Here is a 13,966-nt window from a genome sequence, read left to right on the forward strand (position 1 = left end):
ATACTTCAGTCCCTTCAACCCTTTCACCACTGATTTCTTTCTTAATCTTGCATACCAAGACCCAAATATTGACACTTGTTCAATCCTCTCAACTTCATGCATTGTGTTTCATGGCAGTCTTTCTCCAGATCTCTTCACTGCTCCACTTCCCCTTTGCATCTTTTATTGAGTGACTTCCAGTTCCTTCATCATTAGTTTTCTACAAATTTGAAATTAAATCTTGATGGTTCCCTTCCAATTCAGCATTTTCTATGATTTTCTATGACAAATAAGGACAGCCTCAGGCAGTCTTAAAATTGAGACTCTTGCTTACACATTTTGCTGAATTACAGTCCCAAATTCCCCAATACCCATTCTATTTTTCTGTCTTTCACCAATGTCTTCACCCCTAGATACAATTCTTTGTAGAGGCAGTCAGGATGAATGGCATCTAAGTGAGCAAAGCTGATCCATGCTACCAGCCACACCTAAATTCTGATGCATCTCCAACTTACATGAGCTACTAGACTCATGTCTAGCATGAGTCAATTCTGAGTATTGCAGCAAAATGAATCATATAAACTGCCTTTCCTAATTAGTTAGGGGGAAAAAAAAGAAAAAAAAAATCTCTGTCCCTCTGAATAATGATAAAAGTGCCACAGTTTTGCCTTTGAGGTGGACACACTGTTAGTGGGATGGACTTCCCGAGTCAGGCCTAACACTACATTCACTGGAACACTCAAGCTACCACGCTCAGTAGACAGGGCAGGGACAAAGAGTAACAGTCCATGTTAATTGCAGTCAAGACATAGTCTTAAAAGTCTTGATAGTTCTCTAATTCCCCATCAGGCTTCTCCCTCCCTTTATCAAACAGTCTTTTGCAGGCTGAATCTGGTTAATGCTGTTATCAAGCTCACCATGCACACACTTCTTTCTGGGATTTCCCTCAGTCTTTAAATCCCAGATCATTTTCCCTGATCCCTCACAGGCTCTAAGCTTGACTGAATATTGCAGCAGAGAAGCTACAGACACTGCTGTAACAAAGAGGGGAGAGTGACACTAAAGGTGTGGGCAGGCCTCATTGCAATAAAGTAAATCATAGCTTTTAAATAAAGGAATTAGTGAAGACAGAATGACTCCTCAGAATGAAGTGTATTTCCAGACTTCATTATTTGGCTAATTTAAACATTTCTGGAACCTCAGAAAGCATGGCACAACTCCAACAAATATTTTGTTTCTCTCATAATTTGAGGGCAGCTTCCTCCATCCCTCTAGAAAAATGTGCAATTATTTTCAAAAACAACATCTTTGGGAGTAATTGAAATTTCTAACTGTTGTCTTCACACTGATGCATCTATGACTAGCTGAGGTTTTCTGTGGCCTTTCCCTTCATGAAAAGAGATTACTACTTACAAGTCAGCAATGTTCCCTCATCTACAACTGCCTTTAAAGCTCACTGCTGCATATAGCTCTGGTATGTAAGTGGTACTAGTTAGAAGAGGCAGTTGCCAACAGAACTTACAGAGAAACTTTTCACAGGTATCCTAAGGCACAAACGAGATGGAACTTTTGCATCAGGGTAAAGGCCACATGGTTAGGTCCAGTGCAGAATATCAGCAGCATAATGAAAATCTACTTCTGATATGTAAATTATGACTCATGTACCTTTTGAAAAACTCTATAATAATGCCTTTTGGGTTACGTTTCAAAGCTTTCACTAAGCATATAAAACCACACTTGTTCATTTCCATATATTGGCACCATCATTAACTATGAACACATGACTGTCAGTGGTCATTCCAGTTTTAAAATTGCTTTAAGGACATTCTGGTGTAATGTGATGTCTTGGGGATGGTTTATATCCCATATCCATTTTTGGTTTTACCCATTGTGTCCGGAATAGTCACTGCCTCCCCTGGCTCCGGGAATGTTGTGATGAGTGAGGGACAGCCTGAGATCCTGCGGGGCTTGGGCAGGGGCTGCTCTTCCTTCTGGTGGGGTGATTGACACAGCTGCCAGCATGGCACAGTGCCTGTGACTGGATATCCTGTAGCCCTATGGTTTTTGAGTCTTTCTTTTCTTTTTCCTTTGGCACTGTGACTGGGGCTTTACGGCTTGTTTCTCCTCCTCTGATTGCTTGTGAGTCCAGGCCAGTTCATGCTGCACCAGGAGCTGGGAGCTCTCCCTGCTGGGCCATTCCCTCTGCATCATGGCCCAGCCCTGGGACCAGCCACTGTCCAACGGAGCAATTCCCTGCCCAGGCCCTGTTTTCTATCCCTAGGCACGGAGGACTCATGGCCCCCGCCCGGAGCCAACAGCGCCCCCTGGCGGCGCGGAGGACTCATGGCCCCCGCCCCGCCCGGAGCCAACAGCGCCCCCTGCCGGCTGTGGCCGGCACTGCAGCAAGGGGAAAGGGGCTGGCGGCGAGAGAAGGCGGCACCTGGGAACCTGCTGCTGTTTGTTACACATGGATCTGTTCCGGTGAGGAGCTGCCAGGCCTTCTGTCACAGCTCTGCCTGAAAGCCCTGCAATTGCACAGTGACAATAATTTGGAGGGAAAGGGTCATATTTTCCATTTCAAGAGAGGTTCCCGCCTTCCTTGGCTGACAACTCTCTTTCAAACCAAGATATTTGAATAAATGTTAATTTGGCTACATTTTAATTCTAGAGCAACAAGATTTTTGCCTGAGAATAAATACTGCATTATGGTAAATGTCTAATTTATAATGAACCTCTGAGTTACTCCACTCCCGCTGTTAACTGCGTAATTTGTGTCGCTGAGTTAAATTGTCACCATCTGGGACTGGCTTAAAATCTTCCAACAATGAACATTTGACCTCCCATTTTTCACAGCCAAACCCACAGACATTAGCATCAAGAATACAGTTAAAGCATAAACAGCAAGTACATCTACTCTAGAGAACTTGAATTTTATGTTCATTACTGAAGATACAAATTCAGTGGCTTATGAATCACATGCATTCTGTCTAAAGTGGGACCTTATCAAAACTAAATTGCTACATAGAAAACTCTGGATAATTCATGGTCTCAGGAAATAAAACTACACCAGAGGAGCAGAGCTGAGGTTATGAAAACAAGCTTGAAAGAAACTACAGGTTTTAATTAATTTGTTTTTTATTTCCTGAAGATTCCCTTGCCACTTTGGAAATTCTAACTTCAAATATGAGGAAAACGGAATGATGCTATTATTCCTGTCTATGATGATCAAATGTCCACAAATCCTTATCGAGACAAATGGCTAAGGTATTATGTATGTGCTGCTGCTCTATTGTTCTTAATTCCTATCTCCATGAAGTCTAATCTCTTCTTCCCACACACAGGTATACATGCAAAAAGTAGGGTAAAGTGAGTAAAGAATAACATGAAGAGTGTTAGGCATGACAGGTATTTCCTTTGAGAATAAAGGCTACAATTAGATCAAACACAGATCCTTATTATTTCAACATCTCAGACTTTCTGTGAAATGGTACCATTTCTGATTTCTCAGAGAATGGAAATGGGTTGAAGGCTACAAGATTCAGGCAATAGGAACAGAATATTGCAACATTAATAAAATCTCTGGTCACCAGACAGGCACATTACTGAAGGAGCACACCTCATTTCTTTACTAAGAATCTAGGCCTCAAAGAGAAGTAGTCCTTTTAGACTGTTCAAACCCAAATTAAATTATTATAGCTTCAGGGCAAAGAACCCAACAGAAAATCCTTTTCACTAGTGTTCCAGTTTTAACATTTTGCGAATTTTAAACAGGATCATTTCTAAACAGCTTGCTAGAAGACCAGAGTGAATCACAGCAGCTAACAGAGCTTGTGGGACACCTCTTTTACTTGATAGTTAGAGCTGGGGCAGTAAAAATTTTGCCATCATAGGTCTATGTGTTTTGGTTAAAACAGATATGATTAAATTAGATTTTAAATAAGAAAAAAAGTCCTTTGTATATCTTGAAAGTGATTTATGAACACTTCAAGCAGTGAGGCATTATATGGGTATAACTTAGAGAATGTCTGATTTAAACATTTCTGCTCAACTGAGCTCTAAAAACAATAATTTGCTGTGCCATCTAGACTGATGAGAAGGGAAGCCCTTCCATTTGCTGGAAGAAGAAATAATCTATACTATCAAGCCAAAAACGACTGTATCTGAACAACTGATTGACTTTTACACAGAAATGGGAAAGGAAAAAATGAAAAGAACATAGCAATGCAGAATAATGAAAAATATTCTAAAATAAATGTATATAAAACAAAATTAATTAATATCCTGCAATTATTTACTATACTTTAATCATCATATTTCAGTCATTTTAATGTAAATTCTATCATGCCTAAGCAAAAAATTTTTAACATATCAATTTTTCTTACTCATCTTATGAAATTCACAACTTGCTACTAAAGGGACAGACATACTAGAGCCATGCCTCATAAACTTGACTGATGTCTACAGTGGAAGGGGCTTTGAACTATCATTTTGGTACAGATGAGGAATGGTATGTGAATGGCTTATAAAGCAATGGAACGGGCCTCAGATCACATACCAGAAAGTTCTGTATTTTTCACCTAAAAGGGAAGCCTTTCCTGCTCTTATTTCAGATCGTATTTTTTTAAAACAGGCCTTTTTAAAAAACTGAATATGACCTTCCTGATGGTATTAAATGAGAGAAGAATTGCAAAACCACAGCATTTTTTGGTAAATATTATTATACAAGGCTTGCCCTTTGCGTCTGCACAAAGATGCATATTCTGTGTAATAGAAAACATGCCAGAACTATCTTCAGATAGACATTTTCCACATTCATCTGTTTGATCAACTTTCACAAAACACGTCTCAGTCTTGTTTTCGTTTGGCAACTGCAAATGCTACCAGATAACAGTTCTTGTCTGTTAATTCCACAAGTCTAAGACTGAGCAAGAAATATTTTGCGATATGCTGACACTACTGAGTATTTTGATAAACTGTTCTAATGATCAGACTGAAGGTCAAAGACATGCAAGGCATTCTGTCACATCTTGAGAGGTACCAGGATTGGCTGAGAGCTAATCTCTTCCCACATCTTGCTCTAGGTCTTCAACTCAGCCTAGAGGAAATGGCTGCTGAATCTGCATTTTTTTTCTGTTCCTTCTATATTCTGACTGATATCTCAAGGTGTCACTTCTTTCTTCAATAAAGTCTTCAGAAAATCTGCCCCCATTGTAAAACAGAAAATTTAAATTGCAAAAGGTGCCCCTGGGGATGCGATGTGTCCTCAAAGCATCTTTATGCAGCGAAATAAACAGGTGCCTGCAAAATAGCACTGTTCTTGCCACAGTGAAATAAATTCCTCCATGGTAAGATTGAGAATGGTCCTTTCATGTATTTGTTTAAAGCAGACCCCCTCCTGAATATTCATTAAGTGAAATTGTCTTGAGAGCTTGCTTACTCCTGTCTTTCAACTCATACAAGTTCTTGAAGCTGAAAAACCAAAACATGGAGTTTTCTGTGAGCTGTCCTCAAAGATAGGAGGAAAGATGAATTTTGGAGGCTTCCTCCTTTCTGCTTTGTGGGAATTCAATACACAAGTGACAATTTCCCCAGCTCTGGGAAGTGACTAGCTGAAAACTGCAGTGCACGGTTTTCAGTGCTGAAGTTTGCTAGCCTGACTCAGGCTCTTTTTTTAGGAAGAGTCTGTCAGGATAGCAACACAGCTACCCTAGTTATATAATTATCAAGACAGGCTTTTGCTTTTCCAGGAGAACCCAGAAACACAAAGGAAACTGTCAGAGCAAACTTCTAGTACCCTGTCCTTAAAAACTGCCCAAACACACGTGTTTCTGAGGGATGCAGGAAAATCCAAGCAGCAGGACAAATGCAAGGTGATGTGGAGGCTCTTGAAATAGGCCTGGGATGCCTTGACAGAACCCCACAAAGCTCTCAGCCGTCATCTTCTCTCCCCTATTACCAGCATCTAAGAAACATGGGCGTTGTCTAGTGATGCCTATGAGATACTGCAACATGTGTTCTTCCAGTTAGACATTCTCTTCCCTATAAGGCATTTTCTCTTTTCTCCAGTGAAGAGAAATCACAGAGAATAATTTCTCTCACAGCTATCCTCCGTTCTGAGAAGTCACACCCTGCCAGCATGGAGATGCTGCAGGACTGAGCCAGTGAGAAATGGTTCATTTTCTGAAAGATGAGTACTGTGAGAACTGTAATGTTCTTTATATCATATGACTTTAAAGGATTACATCTATTATATGATTTATATCTTCTGACTTCAGTAATAAATTATTATAATAAAATCCCACAAACCACTATTGCAACTCCATTAATCAGACAGTAAAGGAGCAGATACTTTAAGAAATGTCTTCAGACATTTTCTTCAGCAGAAAACATGTACTTTGTAGGCTTCCATATGATGGGGATAAGGCTGTCTATGCTAGTTTGCTGACAGCAGAATATTAACACAAAGTTCATTGATGTGTCTTATGTGATCAATGACATAAATGCTTCATTGGCAGCTTTCAGCATCAGAGGTGGTCAGGGAAATGACAGATTTTTGAAGATTTGACAGGGTTTTTATATTGTATAGTGCAAGCAAGGCCCCCTCAATAATACAGCTTCCAAAGCAACTAGATCTGCTGTGTTTTGTTTGCTTTTAATATTGATGCCAAATCCTATTCAACCTAGAAAACAACAGCAGATTTGTATAATTTTCCTTTTGTTCTTTAAGATATGGTACCCATGAAACGTTTTTGAGCATTGAATATAATGGGATTAATTTTCTGCGGACTGCAAGGACAATTTAGATCAGAGTACTTCCTTCCTGGAATGCTGTAACACCACAGTTAACACCATCAGTTGAAGCACTGAGCAGTCACAACTACTGGTGCTGCCAGTGACAGCTGTGCCTGCTTGAAAATCTTAACAGCCATAGCAACAAACACAAATACATCCTATTCTTAGTTAGAAAAAGATGTAACTAATATTTTTGTGCATGTTCAACTGTGAACAAAGCATTAGAGTTCCACGATAAACTGAAACTTTTGTTTTTGATTAATCTTATTTTGGCTTTGTGAAGAATAGGAGAAGTTTGTTTTTTCACAGTATAATACTAAAAATACATTTTTCTTAGCATACACTCAGGGCTGTCAGAAATAAAGTTGCTACCTTAAGCTACAGTTTCTGTATTTAAAAACTGTCTACAGGTACATTCCTCTTAACACAAGAATTGCCAAAAAGATATCTCCATTCTGAATAGCAGGTATTCAAGCACTGATATACCTCCAGCTTTCTGAAATATGAGGGAAAAAATTGCTATTTTGAATCATTAAGGTTGCAAAAGACCTCCAAGACCACTGAGTCCAACCTTTAACAGAACAACCATTGTATCAACTAAATCATAGCACCAAGTGCCAAGTCCTGTCTTTTCTGGAATACTTCCTGAGATGATGACTCCATCACTTCCCTGGGAAGCCTGTTCCTATGCACAACCTTTTCCATGAAGAAATCCTTCCTGATGCCCAGCCTGAACATCTCCTGGCACTTGAGGCCATTTCCTGTGTTTATTAAAAAAAGCCTGCTTATTCAAAATTAATCTTAACACTAAAAGTAGACTGTGCATCAATTTTCAGCAAAGCAGGGAAATAAAGGAAATATTTTATGGATGCAATGTCCAATCCTACCAAATTTTCATCTTCCATTCATTCAGCAGGATAAACTGTTTTGTGACACAGTGAGCTCACAGCATTTTAATGCAACCTTAACAGTATTTTCCCAGCTACTGGAAAGAATACTTACTTTCGTCTTTCTGCCTCAAATTTACTCAGCAGTTTCCGGAGACCACCGTTCTTAAATCCTTGGAAATGTGCTGCTGGGGCTCCCACGGTGATAACATCATACAGAGCATCTGGAATGGGAATAGAGAAACACAGACACTTGAATGTTCCCATCCCCAAGTCATGGCAACACTGTGACATCTACTCGACAAGATGTAAGGACAAGTCTAGATCACTTCCAGGGAATAATTGATAATCCATGTCCCAAGAAGACCCACGAGCTAATCAATCTTCCCATACAGCCACCTGCACACTTTAAAAACTTCATCTGATTTATGGCTACATCTAAATTATGTGCCGCAGTGTCGAACAATATTCCAGCTCTGCAGTTTACAAAGCTGCCAAGTAAATTGGCCCATTGTGTATTTCTCTTTATTGCCCCTTTCATTATTTAACTTGTAGTCATGTTGAGATGCACAGATTCAAGCATTTTAGAGTCAAAAGAGACCATTATGATGGAATAGTCTGACTGAATAATAGAGGCTACAGAATTACAGCTAATGATTCCTGCATCAAGTTTATGTCTCTTGGTTGAGTGAAGGCATCTCTTTGTTTAGGCATCTAATCTTGATTTAAAGATTGCAAGTGACAATGAATTCACTGCATTCCCAGAGAAGTCAATCAGACTAGAAAAAAATCCCTACCTCTTTTCTAGTTTGAATTTGTTTAGATGCAATGCTAATGTACTTTCAGATATAATGGTGTTTAATGCTAAATTGGAGAGCCCTTCTCTATGATATACACTAACTTTTTATATATGTTGATGGACACAGAGAAAATCAGTTGTTCTCAGCTGGGAAGCTACCAGAACTGGAAATAAACCATACTACTGAAATTCCTGCTGGGAAAACAAACTGTTGTCTCTTTCTGTATATACCTGATGCCTTTAGAGGATGAACTTTCTGTGTGGATATATGCTTACAGAAATGGAGCAGAAACATAATTTTTAAAAGAGCTTGTGATTGATTGTCAGTGAAGAGATGAAGATTTAATTACATCCCACACCACAATAATTATTTCTTCAAAGTTTAAATTTACATTTACACTAAGTACCTGTTTTGTACCTGAACTTACTGGAGGTATAAAAATACAGTTCAGAATGCCTCATTTTTAAAATGTATTTCTAAAGGAAACATTACAGGATGTTTTTTGAGAACTGTTTTATTCATCAAGGAAGTTTCCCATGTAAATTAAAATCTAGTCCTCTCCTAAAATAGAGCTTTTATTGCATTCTGATGATAAATACCCCTAGAAGCAAGAACACTGTACAAATTATTCACAGTTAATGAACTATGCTTTACTTCCCCAGCTGAATCTCAGAACATATTTGCTCAAATTGATTTGAGCTCTAATGAGTTGGTGACTCTTCAATATTCACTTAAAAGGAGAAGTGACATAATTTCATTAGCCTAAGGTGAGCTTCAGGATTCTTAAATAGCCCATTCTTTCAGGTCTTAATACAGATTTATCCATAATACATATTCTCCAGCTATTAGAGCTCCATTGGTACTTGACAATAAGGAGTTCTATTGCTTAAAACAGCAGTGGCTTGAAATCAAGATAAGAGATGCACTCACCAGGGTTCTGAATATGTTTAGAGATAACTCATGAAATGACAAGAAAACATTAAAAAGACTAAACCCTGTTTCTGACTGTTTTAAAAACAGACATGACCCTGTTTATAGTTACTTTGGGAGTGGGGGGATTTATCCAGAAGGAAGCCTTTATTCAGCCTGTGGTTACTTCTCAGCACGGTCGAGGAGCAGCTGTGTGAGCAGGAACACACCCAGCACAGCTGAGCACCTGCCTCACACAACCGACACGGGAGAGTGAGGAGGGCAAAGGCTGAGGGGCAGACACATCCACACCTGCTGATGGGCAATCTCACTGCCACTTCCCTGAGCACAGTGCAGCAGAGTGCTGCAAGGCTTGGGAGGGATGCCTTGTGATGTGCTCTACTTACACATCAGTGCATCAGTGGAGCTCCTTGTGAAGGACATGCAGTGTCAGCATCAGTGCACTGCCACAGGAATGCTCCAGTATCTCATAACCATCAAGCAAGGCTACTGCTGACACCCCTCTGCAGTGAAGACACAGCTTAAAATGCAGCAGAGCTCCACAGGAGCTGTATCTTATTGTCAAGAACTGCTCAATCCCAGTTTTGAGTCAACCTGACTGCTTCCACAGGAGGCAGTCAGTGTCTCAAACTGGCTAGATGCAAAGCAAAAATCACTTCAGTTCACTCAACCTATTTAAAACAAGCACATATTGTAAACATGAACAAAGGCAAAGCTACATCACTAGTATCAATATATAAATTTAAGCTCTATAGTATGATGAACAGGGCATAATGTGGTGTTTATCAAATGGATAGAGATACTGTTGACCCATAGGAAAATAGTGTTTTTCTAAAAGCTACTCTTGCTGAAGGTTTAAGCACACTTTCTCTTCCATGTCAGCACCCAATAACTACCTAAATCAAAGTTCTGGAAAAGTAAAATTGTTATTACGTTAACATGTCAAACACAAAAAAAAAGCACATACCAATGTGTATATACAATAGGTGTGATTAGAACCCATTTTACATTCCCAAAATGAAGATATCCAATAGTGTAAGGGTTAATGACACCTCTATGGTCATTACTTTGTTTAAATGCCACCTCTATGAATTTTTATTCTTTACATTTTTTTTTAATTCTTTATATATTTTTTTTTATTCTCCCTTTTCCAATGTCATTCTCCTGGTTGTATTCCAGGTCCTTTGATATATGCCAAGCAAAGCATGAGCTGAGAAAGACCAACCTAATATCAAAGTGGTGCCTACTCCAGACTGATTAGCAATTGCTAGAAGCTGTTCAGACTGTCTATATCTAATACAAGACACAGTGAACATTAGTTAAGTAATAGAGTCAGAGTTTTATAATCTAAAGACCCACATTTAGAAGACAACTCGAACAATTCTAACATTTATCTCTTTCTGTACCCTTTTAGATTATGGATTAATCATGTGCCCCAAGCAAAATGGTTTTGGAGACAAAGGGAGAAAATTAATAAAAATCCAAAACAATACTCCAGTAGGGTAAAAGTTGTGGGTGCTTGAGTAAGTCATGTATTTCATTCCACTTTTCTTTTTATTTACCAAATATAGTGTTCACAAAGAGATTTTCTTGAAAAGACATAATATTAAGCTTCTGGACACCATTACAAACCTAAAAATGCTTTTGAGTTAATTAATTAACTTCAAAACATTAAACTAAAATCTGTGCTGTCGCATTATGTCACTATAAATTCTCATCTTGTTGAAATGTTTGGAGGCACATTTTTTTAGTAAAAAAAAATAAAATATTGAACCAACCAGTATCTAACAGATAATTGGAAGCCTCTGTGTTCCAGCTTGGAAGTGGATGAGCATCAGCCCCACATAGTATAAAACAGGAATTTTACCACTGTTTGTGCTTACTGTCTTACAATCTTAGATTCAGAGTGTATTAATAAGGCAAAAAACTTACAGAATGTAATCTGTCTTTGCAGTGACAACAAATTTAACAGATCTCAATTTATCACTAAATTATTCACTGTGCAATGATTTGGTCACATGTATCAGTATAATCTTTGATCTGTAAAGGAAGCTGCTAAGATCACATGCAAGCAGCAACAACAGAACTCTGTGTTAAAAAGAAGCAGAGATGATGTTACACAAAGTTACACCCCGCCTTCCAGGAGATGTTGGAAGTTTGCAGTACTTTCAGCATCATCAGTGAGGTATTTTCACTTAACACTGAGTGAATGCTCACATGGTGTCGGTGGGCATTACAGGGTAGCACTGCACAGGTTGATTTAGAACCAGGCAGTGCTGGGCTCATTACAACCTCCTAGGCAATGGGATAAATTCAGTCTAGAAGTAATACTGTGCTTTATGGAACCACATAACTCCCTGGGCTGGTGAGCTCATCCCAGCACTCTCTGGAAGGAAAAGTGCTGGGTTATGCTCTATCACTGTCTCAGGTAGCACACTGGTCAGGGGCTGGGAGGGAAGAAAAGCCACCTTAAAACAAAAGGGTTAATCCTGGCTTTTACAGCATTATGGATCCCAAAGGAAAATTCAGTGGGTGCCTGAGAAGGACATGAATCTAACTTAGCATTGTGCAGTGTGTCACTACAAATCATGACAGTGTTAGTTCTGCACTGCTACAACAGCATATTTTTAGCCATGCATAGGTTACCAATACATTTCAGTGAGCATATATTCTGCATTTATTTACTTGCTTGAAATGTCATAGGAACAAAATGAGCACATCCCTGTGATCTGTTTTTAGAAAGGAACTTAGAAGTAATTTAGTTAATCATCCCTTGGTTTTCCAAGATCTGCAGTAATGTCCACAACTTGTGGCATCAGAAGATGAGGCAGAGAAATTCCTTGCACAGTTTTAACTTTGAATCTGATTTCTAAATTTCAGTGTAACTGTATTTTAGAACATACTTTGTCATACTTGGGGAATTTCTTTACCTTTCAATCGAGGACTATGTACATGCATTCTTTGCAGATGAAGATTTATTGGGATGAATTCTAGTGTTTTTTCTCCTTTGCTACAGCTTGACTTAAAGGAAGAACCTGAAAAACAAAAGTTTAAAAAATCATTGTGTTAAGCACACACACTCCTTTTAAAGTGAGGACAATACTTGTATTCAGGAGTCATCTTTAATTTACTTTTAATTTGTAATTGCATATTACAAGATGAAAGGTTCACTAACTGAGTCTCAGCATGTATTCGCACTGGAAGCAACAAAACAGCTTTTAATTCAGAGAACAATCTTTTTTATTCTAGGACATCGATATTTTTCCCTGCTGTCTGAAATCAGTCTGCAGTCTGCTAGAGACAATGTAGCAGTTAATGTGCATTATGTTTATTCTGTGCTAAAACCACAAGGGTACAGATGGTGCTGCATTTTTCCAAGCAACATTTTTTCCTCTGAAGTATTATATTGAATAGGCTAGGCATTCTTCCTAGAAAGCTCAAATACAGAAACACAAACTATCTTAAAGAAAGCTATATATCAGTTCACAGGAGGCATGAGGCCTTGGAAAAACAACAACAAAAAAGGTGAATATGGCTGCATATTTCAAAAGTATGAGATTATGAGTAGTTTTATGGTGGTTTAAAGAAATATAATTAAAGTCTGACAGTATGAAAATATAATTTACCTGAAGATACTTGATACAGAAGCTGTATAAAATAAAAGGGTGTAGATTAGGAAAGAGAGGTGTCCTTGTCTTCTAACTCAGGCAATCCAACATTTAACTAGGCTACTTTTTCAATACCCTGTCATTTTGCCAACTATCAATTTTTAAAACTAAAATTTCTCTCATTCAGATAGAATTTTAAAATAAATTTTGTCATGGTTGAGCGTTTTTTTTTTGAAACTAATAGATGAAAAGAGACAGGAAAAAATTTAAACTGTTTTTTGCTTGCTCGGTCAAGACTTGCTAGCATTTATCTGTTGAAACTGCCATAGTTTCCAGCAGGACTAAACACTGACCCTCCCAACACAAACCACTCTGCCACAGGGCACCAATGGTGCTCCAGTCCAGTCAAGCTTCCTTAGGCTGCTTAGGAACATAAAATAATAATTTAACACAGATGAAGAGCAAAGATAGGAAGAAAAGCAATTTACAGGAGTCAGAATTTCAGATTAGACAGGGTGATGCAGACCAAACCCGATGATGCAGACCAAACTCAGGAGCTGTTGGTGATGCAGTGTGAAACCTGCATCTGAAAAACACAGGCATTTAGGGGGTAGTGAAGGCTACTCAAACTATCAGAAAAAAAATGAGAATAGTGCAGGGAAGGAGACTGTAAGTAATTTGGAAAGAGAACAGAAAGGGGAAAGATTATTTCTGAGAATTCAGCTGAGACCAAGTTCAAAGCTTTAGGAATGATAACCTGGACCTGAGACAGGGAAACACTGGCTCAACAACAGGGGCATAAGATGAGAGCAGATTAAAAGGACAAGTGAAAGAAGAGTAGGAAGAAGAAGAGCCTGCTCTCAAGAGAACACTTCTGCCCTGAGCAGGAGCATCAGACAGGCAGCATTGCTGAAGTGTGTTTCCCATTTTTTCCAAGAAGACTTGTGAAGCAAGGATCTGTAATAAAATT

General features: G+C 38.7%; 1 protein-coding gene across 9 annotated transcripts in view; it reads right to left on the reverse strand.

Annotated features, from left to right (window-relative positions):
• INPP4B (inositol polyphosphate-4-phosphatase type II B) overlaps positions 1 to 13,966 on the reverse strand; it is a 294,594-nt gene that overhangs the window by 71,877 nt on the left and 208,751 nt on the right. For all 9 annotated transcript variants that reach the window (XM_066317988.1, XM_066317992.1, XM_066317991.1 and 6 more), the window contains 2 exons: positions 12,319 to 12,423; positions 7,774 to 7,882 (listed from right to left, as the gene is read on the reverse strand). In XM_066317988.1, the coding sequence (XP_066174085.1) occupies positions 7,774 to 7,882; positions 12,319 to 12,423 (214 nt within the window). The remainder of the gene's footprint in view (positions 1 to 7,773; positions 7,883 to 12,318; positions 12,424 to 13,966) is intronic.

The sequence above is a fragment of the Sylvia atricapilla genome, chromosome 4 (assembly GCF_009819655.1).
Source record: "Sylvia atricapilla isolate bSylAtr1 chromosome 4, bSylAtr1.pri, whole genome shotgun sequence".
Classification (NCBI taxonomy): domain Eukaryota; kingdom Metazoa; phylum Chordata; class Aves; order Passeriformes; family Sylviidae; genus Sylvia; species Sylvia atricapilla.